Raw genomic sequence first — 16,721 nt, forward strand, 5'->3', positions numbered from 1 at the left:
GCTTCAAAATCTTCGACCTTTGAAGGAAAGTAACAGCCCTATTTCAGAGCAGTTGAACGTCTATTGCTCAACAGATTTCTTACCTTTTCAACGGCATGTCGCTGTTCTTATCTAAACAGTTCAGGAAAACTTTGATGTTGCAGTTGAGAGACTGCTGTAATGTCTTCAAAATGGGACCCAACTTTTGAGCGCCGCGGGACACAGGATCCACGATGGCGACCAAAGTGAATGCCACTTGGTCCTGATTCGCTGCTGGAATCTTGATGGAGCTGAATATCGTAACTTGTTAGTGTCGTAATTATTCTTCTGTCGGTACGATCTGAGCTAGGCGTAGCAGAACTCACCTGTGATCGTCACTGTGGAAGGGTACATCGAATCTACTTCGTGTCTGAGGGTGCGACACCAACAACGATGTGATTTTCATAATCATGTCGTCCGTGACTTCGTTCTTTTCTGCGGCGAAGAAAGCGCGAACATTAATTTTCGAGAGCATACGTATTCGCTAATCAGCTCAATTATCACATACCATATTCGTCGTCTTCGAGCAACTGTTCTTTGATCAATTTTTTAAACAGTTTCTCGCCGTAACTGGAGTGACTGAATCTTTCCAACAAAGAGAAATCTTCGTTCGTGAATTCCTCGTTGTGATCGAACGGTCCGACCAATCTTCCATTGCATACAATTCCTCGGACGCCTTCGTCCATGTTCAATACAGCTTTAACGTATTGTCGATGGATAGCGGGCTCGTCGGCTTGCATCTTCAACTGTTCCTTCACAGCTTCCTCCTAGTTTTCATTTAACGTATTTTGTAGTAGTTTAACATTAATGTACGGACACATTTATTATCCCTGTTCTCACCTCTATTTGGAAATCTCCTTTAGCAATATCGCTAGCCACATTTTCCTGAATCACGCGACGAATGAAATTCTTGGCCTTCTCTACAGGCAAACTGTTCAAAGCAGCCAACACTACTTGATTGATATCGGTCGTGATGCTCTGATAGTTGTTGTTTTCATCGGTGGTAGGGTTCACGATTACGGTAACTCTTACGTCGACGTTGGATTCCTGATGAATTACAGCGAGCAATTAATTAATTAAAGCTTTACTTCTACGTGACTACACGTAATTCGTGCTGTGCAAAATCCTAATCGACTAATTGAACGTCCCCACACGATACAATCGTGCCGCTGGGGTTGTATCAATTAAATTATACTAATTACGAGGCCCACTATCAACCTCAGCGATTCATTTTACATCAGGTTCGTTCCGCGTACCTTTAACTATCAAATTGCAACTATATTCCTAGGGGGTAACAACCCTTCGCCGGCCACTTGTGCTGCTCGCGGCCCTGGCTCGTAACAACTACATGCGAATCTTTATGCAAAGACGTATAACTTACTATGTAGTCCAAAGCCTCGCGTAACAATACTCGGCCTGCCGGAGTTTTTAAGTCTGCTACCACCCAGAAGCTATACAAATGGTGTATGCTAGTACGGCGTGGCACGTAAACATAATGTAGTCTACTCATCAACCATGTTGAAAAGTCCTCGGGACTCCACTTGGCGTGGTCTTCATCGCTGGGTGTAGTTCCGATCAAGTTCAACCACGTATGCTTCTCTGCTTTCAAAATTCGCTCGTTTAGGCTACAAAATTGTTAAAGATAAGTTATTATCGGACGAATTACGGATGCCAGACAAAGAGATCGTACCGTGGCATAACATTCGGTTGGTTCATAATGTAATCAACGACATCGTCTCCTTCGGTTATTTCGCCCCGATACACTGCTTTCTGTAACGCCGGTGTTTGCGACATGATGGTAGAGAGAACGGCTTCTTTGAACGAATCGGCGTTTAGTTGCTCCGCGGACAAAGGCACGCCGTTCATTAAAGCTTGCGGGAATGTGTTGAAGCCGGATCGCTTCACAAAATCACTGGCCAAATGACGCCCTACGTCGTACTCGGATTCCTCACCCAGAATATAGTTAATATTAGCCGACGAATCCTGCGCTTTTATGGCTTTCTTTACGTCGTCCAGGTCTGCTCCGTTTGGTCCCATGTGATTTCCCATCTAGAACGAAACGTTACGCGATGGTACCCGTTTCTAACAAACTCGAAGATTGAAGCACAAAAAAAGAACACTTACATGTACCAGGAATTGTAGAGCCTGTACCGATCCTTTGACCTCAGCAAAATAATGGTACGCATTGTTCACCGCGACACTAGCATCCGTTAAACCATTCACCGAAGTGTCGTAATTTGTTACAAATACAAAGCCCACTCGCAATGGAGCAGCGTGCATGAACAAAGACTGTGCGAGAGATATTAAAGGAGCAGACTCCGCGCTCAACGGATCAACGATCAAGACCTGTAGAACAATTACGTGAAATTCCGTGCGATAATACATAGAATTTTTTCCAAGTATGTACAAACCAAATTGTATAAATTCCTTCGAATGTTCCGGAGCATCCCCGGGAAAGTTGGTCTCAGTAATTCTGTTAACGATGCCGACCACCTCGCGTACGTCAAATCTTGTTCGACATCGTTTACCCAAATTATAGCTGTATCTCTTATATCCATCGCGAACTCTTGCTCATCCATATTCGTAGACAAATCTAGCGACAGTAATTTGCTCATCTTCGTATTGCTGAATCCTATCAATGAATCATTCGAAAGGTTTAGTAATTATGTAATGCGACGACGCGTTATGTCCCGATAAAGAATCCATCGTACCGATTTTACGAAGAGACTCCATTAATCTGAGCTCGCTCCTCAGCGATTCCAGAAGACTGAGAACGTCGACGGCGTCTAAATCGAAGAACAATCCATTCACGAAAAGAGCAGTATCCGTGGGTTGAATGTTCAAATTCGAAGAAAAAATTGCTTGATTCACTTTCATCTCCTTTTTCATTTCGTTGTTCACTTTCGTTCTAATCAAGGATTTTGCCTATTGGCGGAAGAAGAACAAATATCAGTGTTCACTTGTTCAAACAGAACGAAACCTAGCTTGTCAAGTTTGTAGAGATATATTTACTTGCATGGGAAAATTTTGGGAAATATCTGTCAGAACGTTAATAGATTCGCTCATAGGGGAGTTCATTATCCTTTCAGCTGCCTGGTGACTTAGTTCCTGAAATTGCCATACTTTCAAAGCACCGATCTCGTGACTAGTTTCCAATAAATGAGTTTGCAATTTATCCAATTCTGCTTGCTTATCAGGGTACAAATTCCTAGAAAGATTATAACTATACATGTTCTACCGAATAAAATTTAAACTGGCGTTCCCAATACAGTGTTTTATCGATAATTGTCCAAAACACGGGTCCGGCCAGGGATACTATTCTTTGACTTTTGCCGAACGTAGAAAAGGACAACGCCCGAAATTTTCATCGTTCATTACACAAGTAAATATCATCGGAATTATATCATATTTGGTATCATTTTCATTAGAAAAATGCCACGAATATGTTGGTGAAAGTCCTCTAGAGCTTCAGGGACCCTGACGAGGTACACCCCGCGGTAGTGGGGTTAGTTCTGTGACAATTACGGGCCAGACACTTGGGACATTTATCGATAATATTCTGTACATTAATTTTTTCCAGGGAGATGGAATTGTTATTAGAATTTGTAAATGATATAGATCAAATACGTAACCACCTTACTTTAGAGTCACAAAATTGATTCCATCTATTTCTTCTGTACTGTCGCCAGAAGTTTCGGAATCTTTGTCAGCATTATCTTTAATGTCCGAATCATCCGTAGCTTTATATTCTGTAGACTTCATTTGCAACTCCACACCATATCCCGATAAACGTACATTCTCATTTGCTCTATCCTATGAAAATTATACAAAAAAGAACATCTAAATGATACAAATATATTAAATCGATTACTATTATCTATCGATAATACCTTTAAATAATGCCGTAAAATGTAATTGAACCCTTTGGTATCTGCAAGGTGTTTCAACTTTTCATGAAAACTAGCAAAATTTGGAGATCCAACTTGCCCGTACAATATAACAACTTTCTCAGACTGTTGAGACATACGATAGCTATGATCTACACTGTAAGTATCAGGATTCACCCATGTCTCCTACAAAACATGTGGCTCGTTAGATATGTATATATACGTATATATACATATTTTTATTGAATACCAATTTATTTCTTACCTGGTTAAGTAATTCATCTAATTCTTCTATGGAACACGTGAATCTTCCACCAATGTCCACTACATTATAACAGTCAAACTTGGAAATATTTTTATTTTGGGCCATTTGAGTAAACATTTCGACTCGTGCAGAATAAATACGTAAAGATAATCCTAGCTTAAGTAGTGCTACCTCTGACAATGATAAAAACTTTTCAGCAAATTCAATAATGTTATTATAATTATCTCTTTCCGCAACTGCAACAGAAAATTGAAAAATGTAACAACTTAAAGAACAATTATAATAGAAGACAGATCGAAATTACCATTCCTAAAATCATTGGTGGCGAACGTATCTACCAATTTCCAAAAATAATTTGGATTTTCATCGCTCAGATACTCGGCAGCTTCGAGCATCAATGGTGTTTCCTTCCACTTTGCATCTATTAAAGTGGTCACATATTTATTGACCTTTTTATCTGCTTCGAGATGCGTTGTACACAAAACCAGCAGATAAATAATTATATTTGACCACATCTGTAAACAGTATAAATATTGTTAATAACAATGCCACGTATGCCAGGAAAAAACATAAACGAGAGAATCCGACCGATAAAACCGTAACTATCGTAATCAATTTTACGTAAATAGAAGTATCTTTATCTTTATACTTCGAAGGATTTAATTGAATAGAGAGATTTTTCAACGATGCAATAAATTACCGAAAAAGTGATGGTATATTGGTTACGCGTCCAACCGAACAAACGACACGTCAAACGCGTCTGTAGCATAATATCAATTTATGGTAAGGTTAATATCGTTCTTTTTCATATCTAACTGTTAGAATAATTCAGAAACTGGTCGAATCGTTTGTTAGAGTAACAAATGGAGCGAAGTAACTTCATAATCAACGAAAACGACTGGAAATGGTACTAATGTTGCACAGTTCGAAATGTTAATAATAATATCAATACGTGAAGAAATGTTACTTTAATAATCTTACGTACCTTTAAATTTGCAATAAAAATTATATTAACGAAAGAGAATCAAATAACATCGGTAGCCAATCCATGCATTGCACGTGCCGGTAAATACAGCACTGCTGGTAAAGGAACTCGTCGAGTTTACACCGTTTACACTTACACTGGTTTACACGCTCACGTACACGTATATATAAACACATACGCAAAATTATCATACGTGTAGCGGCACGTCCATACAATTCATATCTGTAATTCGTAAACTGATCGCTATCAGTTGATGACCAACTTTATTTACATTTACAAATGAGTATACGTATAATCTCAAAATACGATATGTTTCAAACAACGTACATATATATATTTATATACTTACATGCGTATATGTATATGTATACATACACCAACGCGTTTTTGGACGAAACCGTAAAATTTCCTAGATCTTTTACGAGAATGCGCTAGCAGGAGGTCGTCCAAATTTGGATTTTTGGTTGTCTGGGTACATGTTATACATTCATATTTCAAAATCGAATAAAAACAAAATTTTGCGAAATTATGCGGGGTGACCAAGGTACCCCATTTTAGCCGAACTTATACTTTACCGATGTTAAAAATCGTCGCGCATGCGCGAGGAAGCCGTGCAATATCCCAGCTACGCCACTGGTGTGCTCAACATCGCAAGCTCGACTGAATACGTCCTCGCCTACGATTGGTCGATACGTTGAACGAAGGGGTTCCTGTGCATTTCCTTCCTGCACTGAAATATGAAAATAGCGTACACCGTTCCATTTCGGATAAGACGGTGGTACCGGTTAATCAACATTTCGAAAATCAGCTTCCCAATAGCAATAACAATTTCAATCAGTAACGAAGAAGTTATCCCAAGCAATAGAGTTTATATACAATGCGCACGTTCTCGTGGCATTGTTATTTTAAAAAAAATGATTAAAAACATTAATATCAATGAATATTTAAACATTTACAAGATGATTGTACATTGAATAACACTTCATAGTTGAATTTTTAATAAATATATGTATATACTATGTGAATCCAGTCCATGAATAAGTTGAAAGCTTTCGGAAAGTTTCAGGAACAATTATCTAATTTCGGAGAAGCATGTAAAACGTAAAATTGCATTGTCTTGTGGAAAGACAGGTACTTGTGTGCTTTCCCCGACATGCATCGTTGCGTAAATGTCAATATCGAGTATGGTTTTATTAACTTTCTAAACGCGCAGTCTATTCCTAAATCTGTCGTTAATGCAGATTGTCATTTCGAGTGCGCTACCATGAATCTTTTCTCGATATTAAAGTATTTAACGCTCAAGTTATTGATGATGGACAATTATGCAGGTATTCGTGAAACAATTTCAATTTTGGTTTGAAAATATAATGTACAGTTATATAATATATATCCCTTTAAATTAAATAGAATGACTTTTTTGTAAGTAGACCAAACGACGTCAATTTTATTGCTAATCTAAAATAGATTAGTTTACTAGACGATATATGTAATGAAAATTTGTATTCGCCATTTTTAATCGTTTGTAATTCATAAACCATTTGATCAATTTCGATGAAATTTTCAGCATATGCGCATAACTTATCAGAATCTATACAAAACAGATTTTTTAATTCTCGTTACAAGCCCAAATAAAGAAATTGTACAAAGCAACTGTTTCAACTTTTTTCTTATTCAGACTAAACGCACCATTTACAAAATTTTCATTACATACCGCCTAAATAGTAAATTAACCCGTCCAGCTTGACAGAAAAACTGAGGTCGTTTGGTTGATTTGTAAAGAAGAGCGTGTGCCATTATGAGACTAGCTGTATGTAATCTTGTAAAGCATGCGCAAGACTTCCGTCTATTCCGCGTTTCATCACTTTGGGGATTTTAAGAGGTAGCATAGAGAATCATCCGCCATTCTAATATTCCGAATTTTTGTGAAAGCTGGGTACATTTTGCCTGTTTCTGCACAGTCCGTCCAAAAACACAAGAGACAATGTCGTCGGCGAGTCCTGTCGTGATACCGGCTACAGCCAGGCACACGGCCACGGTAAGTACAAAAATATCTTTCTTGGTTATATCTAGTGCAAAACGACATTCGATTAATTATAAGTCAATTATTCTTGTCATATTATCGTTTTTGAAATATCGAACGTATATAATTCCACGTTGCATTAGTTTTTACTCCCCGACCAACGTTTGTTATTGTTATCGAAAGTTGATACACCCCTATTTATACAGCAGACGACTTCTTTGAACCTGTTTATTTAAAATCTCAATACATTAAATTTGATTGTTGTAAAATTGTATTGTTGTTACAGCTGATATTTTTCCATGGATTGGGTGATACAGGGTGAGCTAATGAATTATGTAATGCTGTGGTAGTAATGTCAATTTGCATAACATGTCGATTTAATTTACATTCTGACTTTCAGGCATGGCTGGGCCAGCTCAATGAGCGCAGTACGATTACCTCACATTAAAGTTATCTGTCCTACTGCGTATGTATAGCTTCATTAAAAAAAGTAGTTCTACTATAGATTTCTCTAATAGATACGTAATCCAGTTCTATTATGTTAGGCCTACAATGCCTGTGTCATTAAATGCAGGATTCATAATGCCATCTTGGTAAGTTTACAGCATTAATTTATAAAGTAAGCTATAATATGAGGGGTATCACTTAAAGGGGTAGACTCGTTTCCAAGATTGTAAGGGTGCGGGATGTATAGATGGGGTTTTTCAGTAGCCAAAAGCGCTAGATGAGAGATCAATCTGATTCTATTTTTTGGGAAAGCCTGTATATTGCTCAATTATCCAGCATCGAAAGACTTATACATTGATAAATTTAGGTTTGATTTACGAACACTGGATCCCAGTGGAGCTGAAGATGAAGAAGGTATAAAGAAAGCTGCAGAGATGGTGCACACTTTAATTGCACAAGAGGTTGCAGCAGGAATACCTACAAAGCGCATTGTGCTTGGCGGTTTCAGTCAAGGTGGTGCTCTAGCTATATATAGCGCTCTCACATTTCCAGAACCCTTAGCTGGTATTGTAGCTTTATCATGTTGGCTTCCTCTCCATCAAAAGTTCCCTGGTGTATGTATAAAATATAATAAAAAATATAATAGCACGTTGAATTATAATGTTTACGTATTAACGTGACTATTCTGTACTTTCTTAGGAAGCAATAGGAAATAGAAATACCCCGTTGCTACAATGTCATGGCAATTGCGATCCAATAGTACCATATAGATGGGGGCAAATGACAGCCTCTTATCTCAAACAATTCATGACACAAACAGAATTTAGAACGTACAGAGGAATGATGCATACATTTTACGAAGAGGTGAGCAGATTTATATACAGTCCGTTAGTACACCATAAATCGACCGCTGAAAATATTTTGAAGATATCTGTAATTATTGATGATGACTATTACTCTTGCAGGAAATGAGCGACATGAAGAAATTCGTCGAAAAAGTATTGCCATAATAGTTCTGCAAACCACATCACTGTTTTAAGTGTTACCCTTATGATCTTATCGTTCTTTATTAAATTAATTACTTCCAACATTACCGCTACTTAAATCTAGCGCTTGGCGACAGAGTAAATGAAACGCAGTAGAAGGTAAAAATATTGAAAACTTTAAGAAAAAAAAACAGTACTAGTAAAAAATTCGACTCGGTTGTGGCATTGCTAATTCTGTTTATTAATTGCCTTCTTCATATACCGAAGTTGTTAACGTAACATTCTATGTCTTTAATTCCATAAGAAATATTTGTAATTATTAGCGTTTTTAAGAGAAAATATTTTGTTGCACATAGCCGATGCTAACATTCGAAAATATCAAACTGTCTTCTATATATTCCACATACAGTTCGATTATTTGTTCATACAAATCGCGTGATATTAATTTAAAATTAGTAGATGAATTATTTAGAAAAAAAACTCTTCCAATCTATCTCTGCACACATACAAAGTTCATCATTGTAAATGTAATATTTATAATTGGATTTACTTTTATTTTTGAAAGACATTCGTGGTGAAACATTTAGATATGTTTTACAATATTTCCATTTTATATAAGTTATGTTTAATGTACAAACATTACTGCATATAAATCAATGAATTTGTAGAACTGTTGTCTAGAAAACAGTAATATAACCATGTATTTTATGGTTACAAAATATAGTTTCGAAATCAACAGACTTTATACTTTTTGGTGGACATTGTAATTGTGAATATCAGTCGAAAAAGACATGTATATTAGTAAAATAACACAGACGTGTTACTATATATAGGAGTACTATCTCCAGAGTATTTATTTTAGGTCTATTCTAATAGTACTACTGAAAATGAGAAAATATCGTGAGTACTGTAAGTTGTAAATTGAATGACTGAAAAGCAATACTAGTTATATAATGATACATAGGTATTATCGTTTGTATCATTAATTCACACTACAAAAACTTCAAGTTGTTTTAATGAATATTTTTCTCCGTTTTACAGGACGTTTTACGTTGAAGAACTATTATAATCATACAATCAGTTCTCTCCCGAACTTTTAGTATTAAATCTATGAAAAATTAAATTGTAAAGTTGTGAATTTCTGTTAAACCATTCAATCGAAAATTGTAATGGCTGTGGTTTACTAACGTTTCAACAGCAAAAAGTAAATTTCTTAACATTGTACAAAGTATATACAACAAGTGCATTTAAAAAGATTTGTTAAGTAGGTTACTGCTTCTGGGAAAACGTTAGAAAACACAAAATGTTACCATATATTTTTAAGATTATTTGTAAAAATTTGTATTTTAATTCGTTATTTATTCCCTTTTAATTTATTGTCAAGAATTAACGATGTATTAATAAATTTTTTGTTACCACTTCCATTTACGACTTGTATTCTCTTTATCACCTAATAGCAATTATGTACATGCATGTAAACATTTTTTAAACGTGCAAAAAATGAACTTTGAAACCAATCGCTCACAATCATGCAATCGTACAAAATTGTCCTTGATAAATGCTTTCTCCAAATAAGAGACCGGACCGGATACGTGTATAATCTCCGTGGTCAACTGGTCTGACTGGTCAGCCGTGGTGTCGTCACGTCGTCGACGTCATCACTGTCGTCAGTCGTCAGGTGCGGCTTGACTCTTGACAACTCTTGACCAGGCTTGCCATATTCCGCGCGTGCCAGGCCCCTTACCGCTGCGCCCCTCGCCCATCTGCTGGGCTAAGCCCGCCTGGCTTGCCCCACTCCTCGCCAGTGGGAGCATCTGCTTAGCCCAGCAAGTGGGCGAGGGGCGCAGCGGTAAGGGGCCTGGCACGCGCGGAATATGACAAGCCTGCTCTTGACTGCTCTTGACTGCTCTTGACTCAGCTTGACTCGACAAATAACGCGGAACTCGATTTGTTCATTGTACAAATTATTTTTTAGAATGGCAAATAAAAGTTCACCCGATATTTTACATTCTGTAGAAAATAAAATTCTAAAGATTGTGTTAAATCGACCAAAAAAACTAAACTCTATCAGTATTTCTGTAAGTCTTTACAACATTTATCGAAAATTCAATTTTTCGGTTGAGATGCATAAAGAGCAGAATTGAAACGATTAATGACTACATAAATACTATTGAAACGTTTGATTATCGATTGTGTTTAACGATTAACTTAAAATGCAAAATTTCAGTAAATTATTGTCTCATTCTGCTATTTAACATCAAAATAATTGATTAAAAACTAAATCATGATATACCTTTGCCTTACAGATGTACAAGGAATTATCACAGATCCTGCAAGACTCTATTCAAGACAATAATATACAGGCAGTTATTTTTACTGGAACTGGAGAATTTTTTAGCAGTGGAAATGACTTTACTTCAGTTATGGTTACTCAAGATGAAAATTCTTCTGGTGTTGACAGCTTAATCTCTAGTTTCAAGTAAACATTTATTATACAGTATAATTGCTAGATCATATTACGGATTTAAACTGACGACATATTTCAGAAATTTTGTGGAAACTTTAATTTCATATCCTAAGCTACTAATAGCTATTGTAAATGGTCCTGCAATTGGTATTGCAACAACTATGCTACCGTTATGCGATATGGTATATTGTTCTGAAAAGGTAATGTTCAATAATTTCATACAGAACATAATATTATTCAAACTAACTGTACCTACATACAATAGGATCCTTTATGTTATTTTAGGCTTACTTCCATACACCATTTACGCGTATAGGTGTTGTTGCAGAAGGATGTTCTACGTATACATTCCCAAAAATATTAGGGCAATCTAAGGTACATAAAATACTAACTCATTAACTTTAATTGACTACTATAATATACAAGGTGTCTCATTTAACTTTGCTACCCCTAATATTTTGTTATTTATACAGATACAAATTTCCCATTGCAGTTGCACTTGAGTTATTAGGTGTGGCAGAGTGTAATGGGACGCCCTGTATACAAGTTTATAAATTTTGTAATGTTCGCACACATTTTTAGGCTGGTGATATGTTGTATCTAGGATATAAAATGAATGCTCTTGAAGCTAAACACTATGGTTTAGTTAGCGAAATATTCGAACATGGAAAACCAAATGATGTATTGACGTATGTGGGGAAAATATCCACACTTTCAGCAGAGGTATCTTTGTCAGATAAAATAAACAGTAGTAACAATGAATATTAAGTATTAATTAAACGTAATTCATTTTTAGTCAATATCGGCGATTAAACGTCTTACTAAAAGATGGAATGAGAAACGCTTATTGGAAGTTCATGCAGAAGAAGTAAACGAATTGGTGAAACGTTTACAATCGCCTGACTTTTTCGATAAACTCCTCACTATAATGACCCGTAAAAGTAAACTTTAAAATCAGTTGCCCTTCAAAATCAAAGATAACAAATGTAGCATGTAAACACTTTTATATAAACTTTTTTACAAACAATTTTTATACAAGATTATTGTTACACAATAAATAGCAATTAAGCAACTTCATTTATAGTAGAATTCTTAAACAAGAATGTTATATTATCAGATATTTCTAGTAACATAAGTTCCTACAAGAATATTGAAAGCATAGTTATATCAAGAGAAATCTATTGTGTACATTCAGTATGAAATAGTAGTACTTACTTGCAGTATTTTATCTGGAATTGGTTGTTGATAGTGTTCCCACTCTAAAAGCTGATTTATCGTTATATTTGATTGTGTTACTTCATCCTGTAGAACTAACTGATGCTCTCGATTGTTCTCGTTATCACATTTTTCCGATCTTGTTCCTACTTCCTTGCGTCCATTGCAAGAACATTTGATCAGATCGTGCGTTAAACAATTCGTCTCTGTCGCCAACGTAAAGAGGTCCTGAAAATGTTGCAATAATTATTTTTGTGAATAATAATTCCATAATAAGTTTAAAGAAATACAACAAACTTTCAATTCACTCATGGACAATTTCAAAGAAGCAAAGTTGTTCACATCCACAACAGTTTCGCTCAAGTTTGCTTTGCTAATTTGCCTCTGAAAGATCTTCTCTTCGATCGTCCCTATTGTTAGTAAACTACAAATGCTCTATTTTATTATAAAAGCGTAAAATGAAAATATGTAACAGATATTTTATAGGAATATAAAATGTTCAAACCGGATTAAATAAACATTCTTTTTTTGGCCTTCTCTCCAAATCCTTGCCATGGCTTGAGAGTCGGACGCCGGATTCCAGTCTGAATCAAACAATACTAATCTAGATGCCCCAGGAAGATTTAAACCGACTCCGCCAGCTTTTGCACTTAATAAAAACACTTCTGCAATGATTATTTCAGAACATAAAATATTCTATGGATTTAGATGTTTCATAATATATATGTACTAACTACTTTCGTCGCTTCCCGAATTGAATTGCTGAACAATTTTTGATCTGACACTGCTTGCTGTACTACCATCTAATCTAAGAAATTTCAAGTTTTCACTGTTGCAAATGGTTTCCAATAAATCGAGTGTTTGCGTGTAATATGATATCAGTACTAGTTTCTCCTTAGTTCTCTTTAAATTTCTCATTAAAGTTTGTACAACCGATATCTTCCCAGATATACTCTTTGAAACATTTCTTTTTGTACTGTTAAAGTCAATCCCCAACAAATCGTTCTTTTCATTGTAAAACAAGTCTGGATGATTACATATTTTCTTCAACATCGTTATTACCGTTAAATGGGGCACTGTGTTGGCCGGCAGCACGGTTTTATCAAACCACGCGTCCGTGACACGCGTGTATAAATCTTTTTGTTCGTCCGATAAACGGCAAAATACAACTAACTCGTGCTTAGACGGCAAATACTTATTAATTGTATCCTGCGTGCGTCTTAAAATAAAGCATTTTGTCTTCTCTTGTAATTCACTGGCTCTTTCAGTGCCCAAAGATACCACGCTATCACGTGCATGGGGACATTGTGATGCCACAATCGGGTTTTCATAATACCTTTTAAAGTTGGAACTGGTACCTAATATACCTGGGTTTACAAAGTCGATTAATGCGAAAAATTCCTGCAAATCATTTTGCATGGGTGTCCCGCTCAAGAGGATTTTTCTCTTACAATTCATGTTGCTTAAAATCTAAAAAGAAACACACGTGTTTTTCAGAATAAATTACTTAAATATTAAATTGCGAATAAGCGTGATCAGGTAACGTTACCTTCGCTGCTTTAATATCATTATTTTTTAGTCTATGACCCTCATCACATACAATCAAATCGAATTGTATCGGCTCTATTTCTTCTGGACACCGAATAAGCATATCATAGCTAATTATCATTACCGAATTTCTCGATTGTTTTTTGAAGTCTTTTGGCTTATTTTTTGGATTTACAACGTATGGAGAGATCCTATGGAAACCCAACCAATGACTGAATTCTTTGCTCCAATTATCACAGAGGCTACTAGGAGTTACTATCAATACATATTTCAAGACTGGCTTTCCATGCGGTCCCTTTTTCAACAATGTCCAAATAATAGTAATGCACTGTAATGTTTTGCCAAGACCCATTTCATCAGCCAAAATGGCACCAAAGTAATTGGGTACTTTTAGGCCCATAATACATTCATAAAGAAATATAATGCCTTGGCGCTGATGCGGCCTAAGTGTATTTGCTAAACAAGCATCCACGGATACTTCTTTTTCTGGTGTATCATTTTCTCCCCAGTCCTGCGAGGTGTACATGGAAGGCATTATCAGTGGATTAGTTGATAATATCAGGCCTAAAAAATAATGAAAGTATATACTTTGCATATTTCGTTTGTATCATTATTAACAGACTGTGGTTAACAAACAGAATTAAATAATAGTCAACCTTTTTTTAAAGAAGCAAGGGGGACATATTGGTCAGACTTTGAGGTTTTTAGTTTCTTTGCAGGTGGTTCTGAAATTGTTTCATTAACCAATTTTGTTGGCACTGATCGGCTACCTATTACTTTATCAATAATCTGCGAGGAAGTATAATTATTATTCAATATTGTTGCCAACAACTCCCTACTATTTCAAGTTTCCATTTGAAATTTACTTCAAAGGTCAGTTTCTTGACTGCTACTTATTTTAACCCTTTGCGGTCGATGCCGCCACAGTGGCGGCATTCGCAAATCGTCGTAAATAGAAGTCGGTGTCGCCACTATGGCGGCATGATGTCTTTCCTGATCATTCCTGATGGCCTAGCGCGCGGCACGGCGTACAAACTAGCGATAATGAAAGACACTGATCCTCCCGATGCCAGATTCAAATGTTACGATCAACTTACTGCATTCAATGTTTATCATTCTCTTCTGAAGGGAGAAATTGCCGGGCAGTCAGTTTTGAATGAGCTCTCTGAGAAACATTGAGATCAATAAAAAGCTAGCCACACTGCACTCGCTCACGTTATTTTATGATCAAAAAGTATATATATCATAACACACTTGAAATTTGTGAAATCTTTAGTAGATGAGCTAGTAGGAAGTTTCCAGCACCGAACACCATCTAGAGCGCAACGTTCAATGTCTTTCAAAGACAATAGACTAAATAATCAGCTCCATATTATTCGTTCAGGAACAAAGAAAGACTGTGCAGTATGTAGCGATAGGAAAACTCCAGGAAAAATACAAGAAACACACACGTATGATACCTGTACGCGGAAGCCAGGACTTCATATTGGTGATTGTTTTGAAAAATATCATACTTTGGAAAATTACAGAGATTAAAAATTAATGTTTTTATGTATTATAACATCTATTATACACAACAAATGAGTTTCAACAAATTCTGTGTGTTTCATTACTTTAAATCCGGTATAGAAAAGTGACTCCGAAACGCTAAATTTGCTCCAACCTGCTGGTACTCCCATTAGCAAAATTTTCCGACCGCAAAGGATTAAATAATTTTGTTTACTAATTATATTTAATATAGCTCTCAAACTTTGTTGTGATTTATATTTGTGGAACTTATATTTGTTTTTAACTAAAAAATATAACTTAAATAAATAAAAAAAGGACCAAGTACATATAAAAACACGTTCCATTTACATTTTCCTTTCTCTGATGTAGAGTCACACTCAAAAAAGGAGTTGGAAGGATAACATATACATATTAAACATGAAGATAAATAAAATCCATTCTCTCTCTCTCTCTCTCTCTCTCTCTCTCTCTTACCTCAATTTCTTTGCTATTTACAAACATCCTAAAACCTTCCACAAGAACGTCTGGATCGACCACTGTCCTATGGATAACTTTACCATCTGAATCCTATTAAATTAATCATTAATCATTTAATATTAAATTATGTAAATGCTATATAGAATTAAGAGTGTTTTACCTTTAAAATTCCATGCTTTCCCGAAACTTCCAATGTCCCATCATCTTCCCATTTTTTATGTTTTCTTGTGGATTTTTTAGCCATCACTACATTGTAAATGCTAGGCATAAAATAACTGTTAAATGAATAATTAAATATTAAATGACTACATTGTTAATCAAAGCATTCAAATTTTTACATTTTGCCATTGTCAATAATAGTGGACGACTTTTCTTCGATGGTTTCGCATGGTCCACTCGCATCGTCTTTGTTTGGTTCTTTAGATTCCCTTCGATCACTTTCCTCGTGTATTCTTTTGTTAGATTTCTCAACAGGTGTTTTAAATAAATTAAGAATACTCGTAGTACTTCTGTGACAATTTTCTTCAGAGTTTTCGACTACTTTTTTAATATTTTCTTGATTGTCTTTCGTTTTGCTACCTGTCGATTGCTGACACTTTAGAACAGATTTGAAACCTTTTACTTTATTGTTTCGATACATATTCCATTGAATTGAATGCCTAGGATCGCGTTACGAACTTGTACACTAGTATGACACTACTTTTATAGAAATATTAATTATACAAATACTTATGTCGTAAATTTTGTGTTGTAATGCGATTTACAAAAACTTCATTACCCGCCACTAAAACGAACTTCCCCTACTTCTCCCGCGTTGCCTAGGAAAGTAGGACGCGCCGGAGCGAACATATACCACCATCGGCGAACAGGTGAACTAAAAACAAAGACAGAGAGGGA

General features: G+C 35.9%; 4 protein-coding genes across 9 annotated transcripts in view; 2 read left to right on the forward strand and 2 right to left on the reverse strand.

The window, feature by feature from the left end:
* Uggt (UDP-glucose-glycoprotein glucosyltransferase) overlaps nt 1–5,399 on the reverse strand; it is an 8,632-nt gene extending 3,233 nt beyond the window's left edge. The window contains exons 1-15 of one of the 3 annotated variants that reach the window (XM_076425207.1): nt 5,156–5,399; nt 4,475–4,685; nt 4,171–4,406; nt 3,909–4,091; nt 3,659–3,831; nt 3,031–3,226; nt 2,730–2,943; nt 2,430–2,650; nt 2,143–2,364; nt 1,709–2,067; nt 1,400–1,643; nt 859–1,065; nt 527–785; nt 345–453; nt 84–269 (exon numbers count right to left, since the gene is read on the reverse strand). In XM_076425207.1, the coding sequence (XP_076281322.1) occupies nt 84–269; nt 345–453; nt 527–785; nt 859–1,065; nt 1,400–1,643; nt 1,709–2,067; nt 2,143–2,364; nt 2,430–2,650; nt 2,730–2,943; nt 3,031–3,226; nt 3,659–3,831; nt 3,909–4,091; nt 4,171–4,406; nt 4,475–4,685 (3,020 nt within the window). In that variant the 5' untranslated portion in view covers nt 5,156–5,399. Of the gene's footprint in view, nt 1–83; nt 270–344; nt 454–526; nt 786–858; nt 1,066–1,399; nt 1,644–1,708; nt 2,068–2,142; nt 2,365–2,429; nt 2,651–2,729; nt 2,944–3,030; nt 3,227–3,658; nt 3,832–3,908; nt 4,092–4,170; nt 4,407–4,474; nt 4,686–4,870; nt 5,067–5,155 lie in introns of those variants that run through there. The other 2 variants (XM_076425205.1, XM_076425206.1) reach the window with 2 other exon arrangements.
* Nucleotides 1–12,147, forward strand: part of LOC143209525 (enoyl-CoA delta isomerase 3, peroxisomal) — an 18,070-nt gene extending 5,923 nt beyond the window's left edge. Inside the window, exons 1-6 of one of the 2 annotated variants that reach the window (XM_076425277.1) lie at nt 10,550–10,686; nt 10,915–11,087; nt 11,155–11,275; nt 11,361–11,450; nt 11,658–11,798; nt 11,872–12,147. In XM_076425277.1, the coding sequence (XP_076281392.1) occupies nt 10,585–10,686; nt 10,915–11,087; nt 11,155–11,275; nt 11,361–11,450; nt 11,658–11,798; nt 11,872–12,027 (783 nt within the window). In that variant the 5' untranslated portion in view covers nt 10,550–10,584 and the 3' untranslated portion in view covers nt 12,028–12,147. Of the gene's footprint in view, nt 1–10,549; nt 10,687–10,914; nt 11,088–11,154; nt 11,276–11,360; nt 11,451–11,657; nt 11,799–11,871 lie in introns of those variants that run through there. The other variant, XM_076425278.1, reaches the window with a different exon arrangement.
* On the forward strand, nt 6,332–10,032 carry Apt1 (Acyl-protein thioesterase 1). 2 transcript variants are annotated; one of them, XM_076425275.1, is made up of 8 exons: nt 6,332–6,483; nt 7,114–7,190; nt 7,462–7,493; nt 7,576–7,641; nt 7,721–7,768; nt 7,990–8,236; nt 8,322–8,486; nt 8,588–10,032. In XM_076425275.1, exons 1-8 carry the CDS (start codon nt 6,420–6,422, stop codon nt 8,630–8,632), a joined length of 744 nt encoding a protein of 247 aa, XP_076281390.1. In that variant the 5' UTR covers nt 6,332–6,419; the 3' UTR covers nt 8,633–10,032. The 2 variants fall into 2 exon arrangements, with proteins under 2 accessions (XP_076281390.1, XP_076281391.1); XM_076425276.1 differs by lacking the exon at nt 6,332–6,483 and adding an exon at nt 6,823–7,034.
* Nucleotides 12,073–16,716, reverse strand: LOC143209511 (DNA repair and recombination protein RAD54B). 2 transcript variants are annotated; one of them, XM_076425238.1, is made up of 10 exons: nt 16,163–16,711; nt 15,985–16,084; nt 15,822–15,914; nt 14,495–14,627; nt 13,840–14,402; nt 13,025–13,760; nt 12,796–12,955; nt 12,588–12,714; nt 12,291–12,518; nt 12,073–12,214 (listed from the first exon to the last, which is right to left on the reverse strand). In XM_076425238.1, the coding sequence occupies exons 1-10, from the start codon at nt 16,462–16,464 to the stop codon at nt 12,140–12,142; spliced, it is 2,517 nt and encodes an 838-aa protein (XP_076281353.1). In that variant the 5' UTR covers nt 16,465–16,711; the 3' UTR covers nt 12,073–12,139. The 2 variants fall into 2 exon arrangements, with proteins under 2 accessions (XP_076281353.1, XP_076281354.1); XM_076425239.1 differs by lacking the exon at nt 14,495–14,627 and having other exon boundaries at nt 13,840–14,349; nt 16,163–16,716.
* Nucleotides 16,717–16,721: the final 5 nt, after the last annotated feature.

The sequence above is a fragment of the Lasioglossum baleicum genome, chromosome 6, assembly GCF_051020765.1.
Source record: "Lasioglossum baleicum chromosome 6, iyLasBale1, whole genome shotgun sequence".
NCBI lineage: Eukaryota > Metazoa > Arthropoda > Insecta > Hymenoptera > Halictidae > Lasioglossum > Lasioglossum baleicum.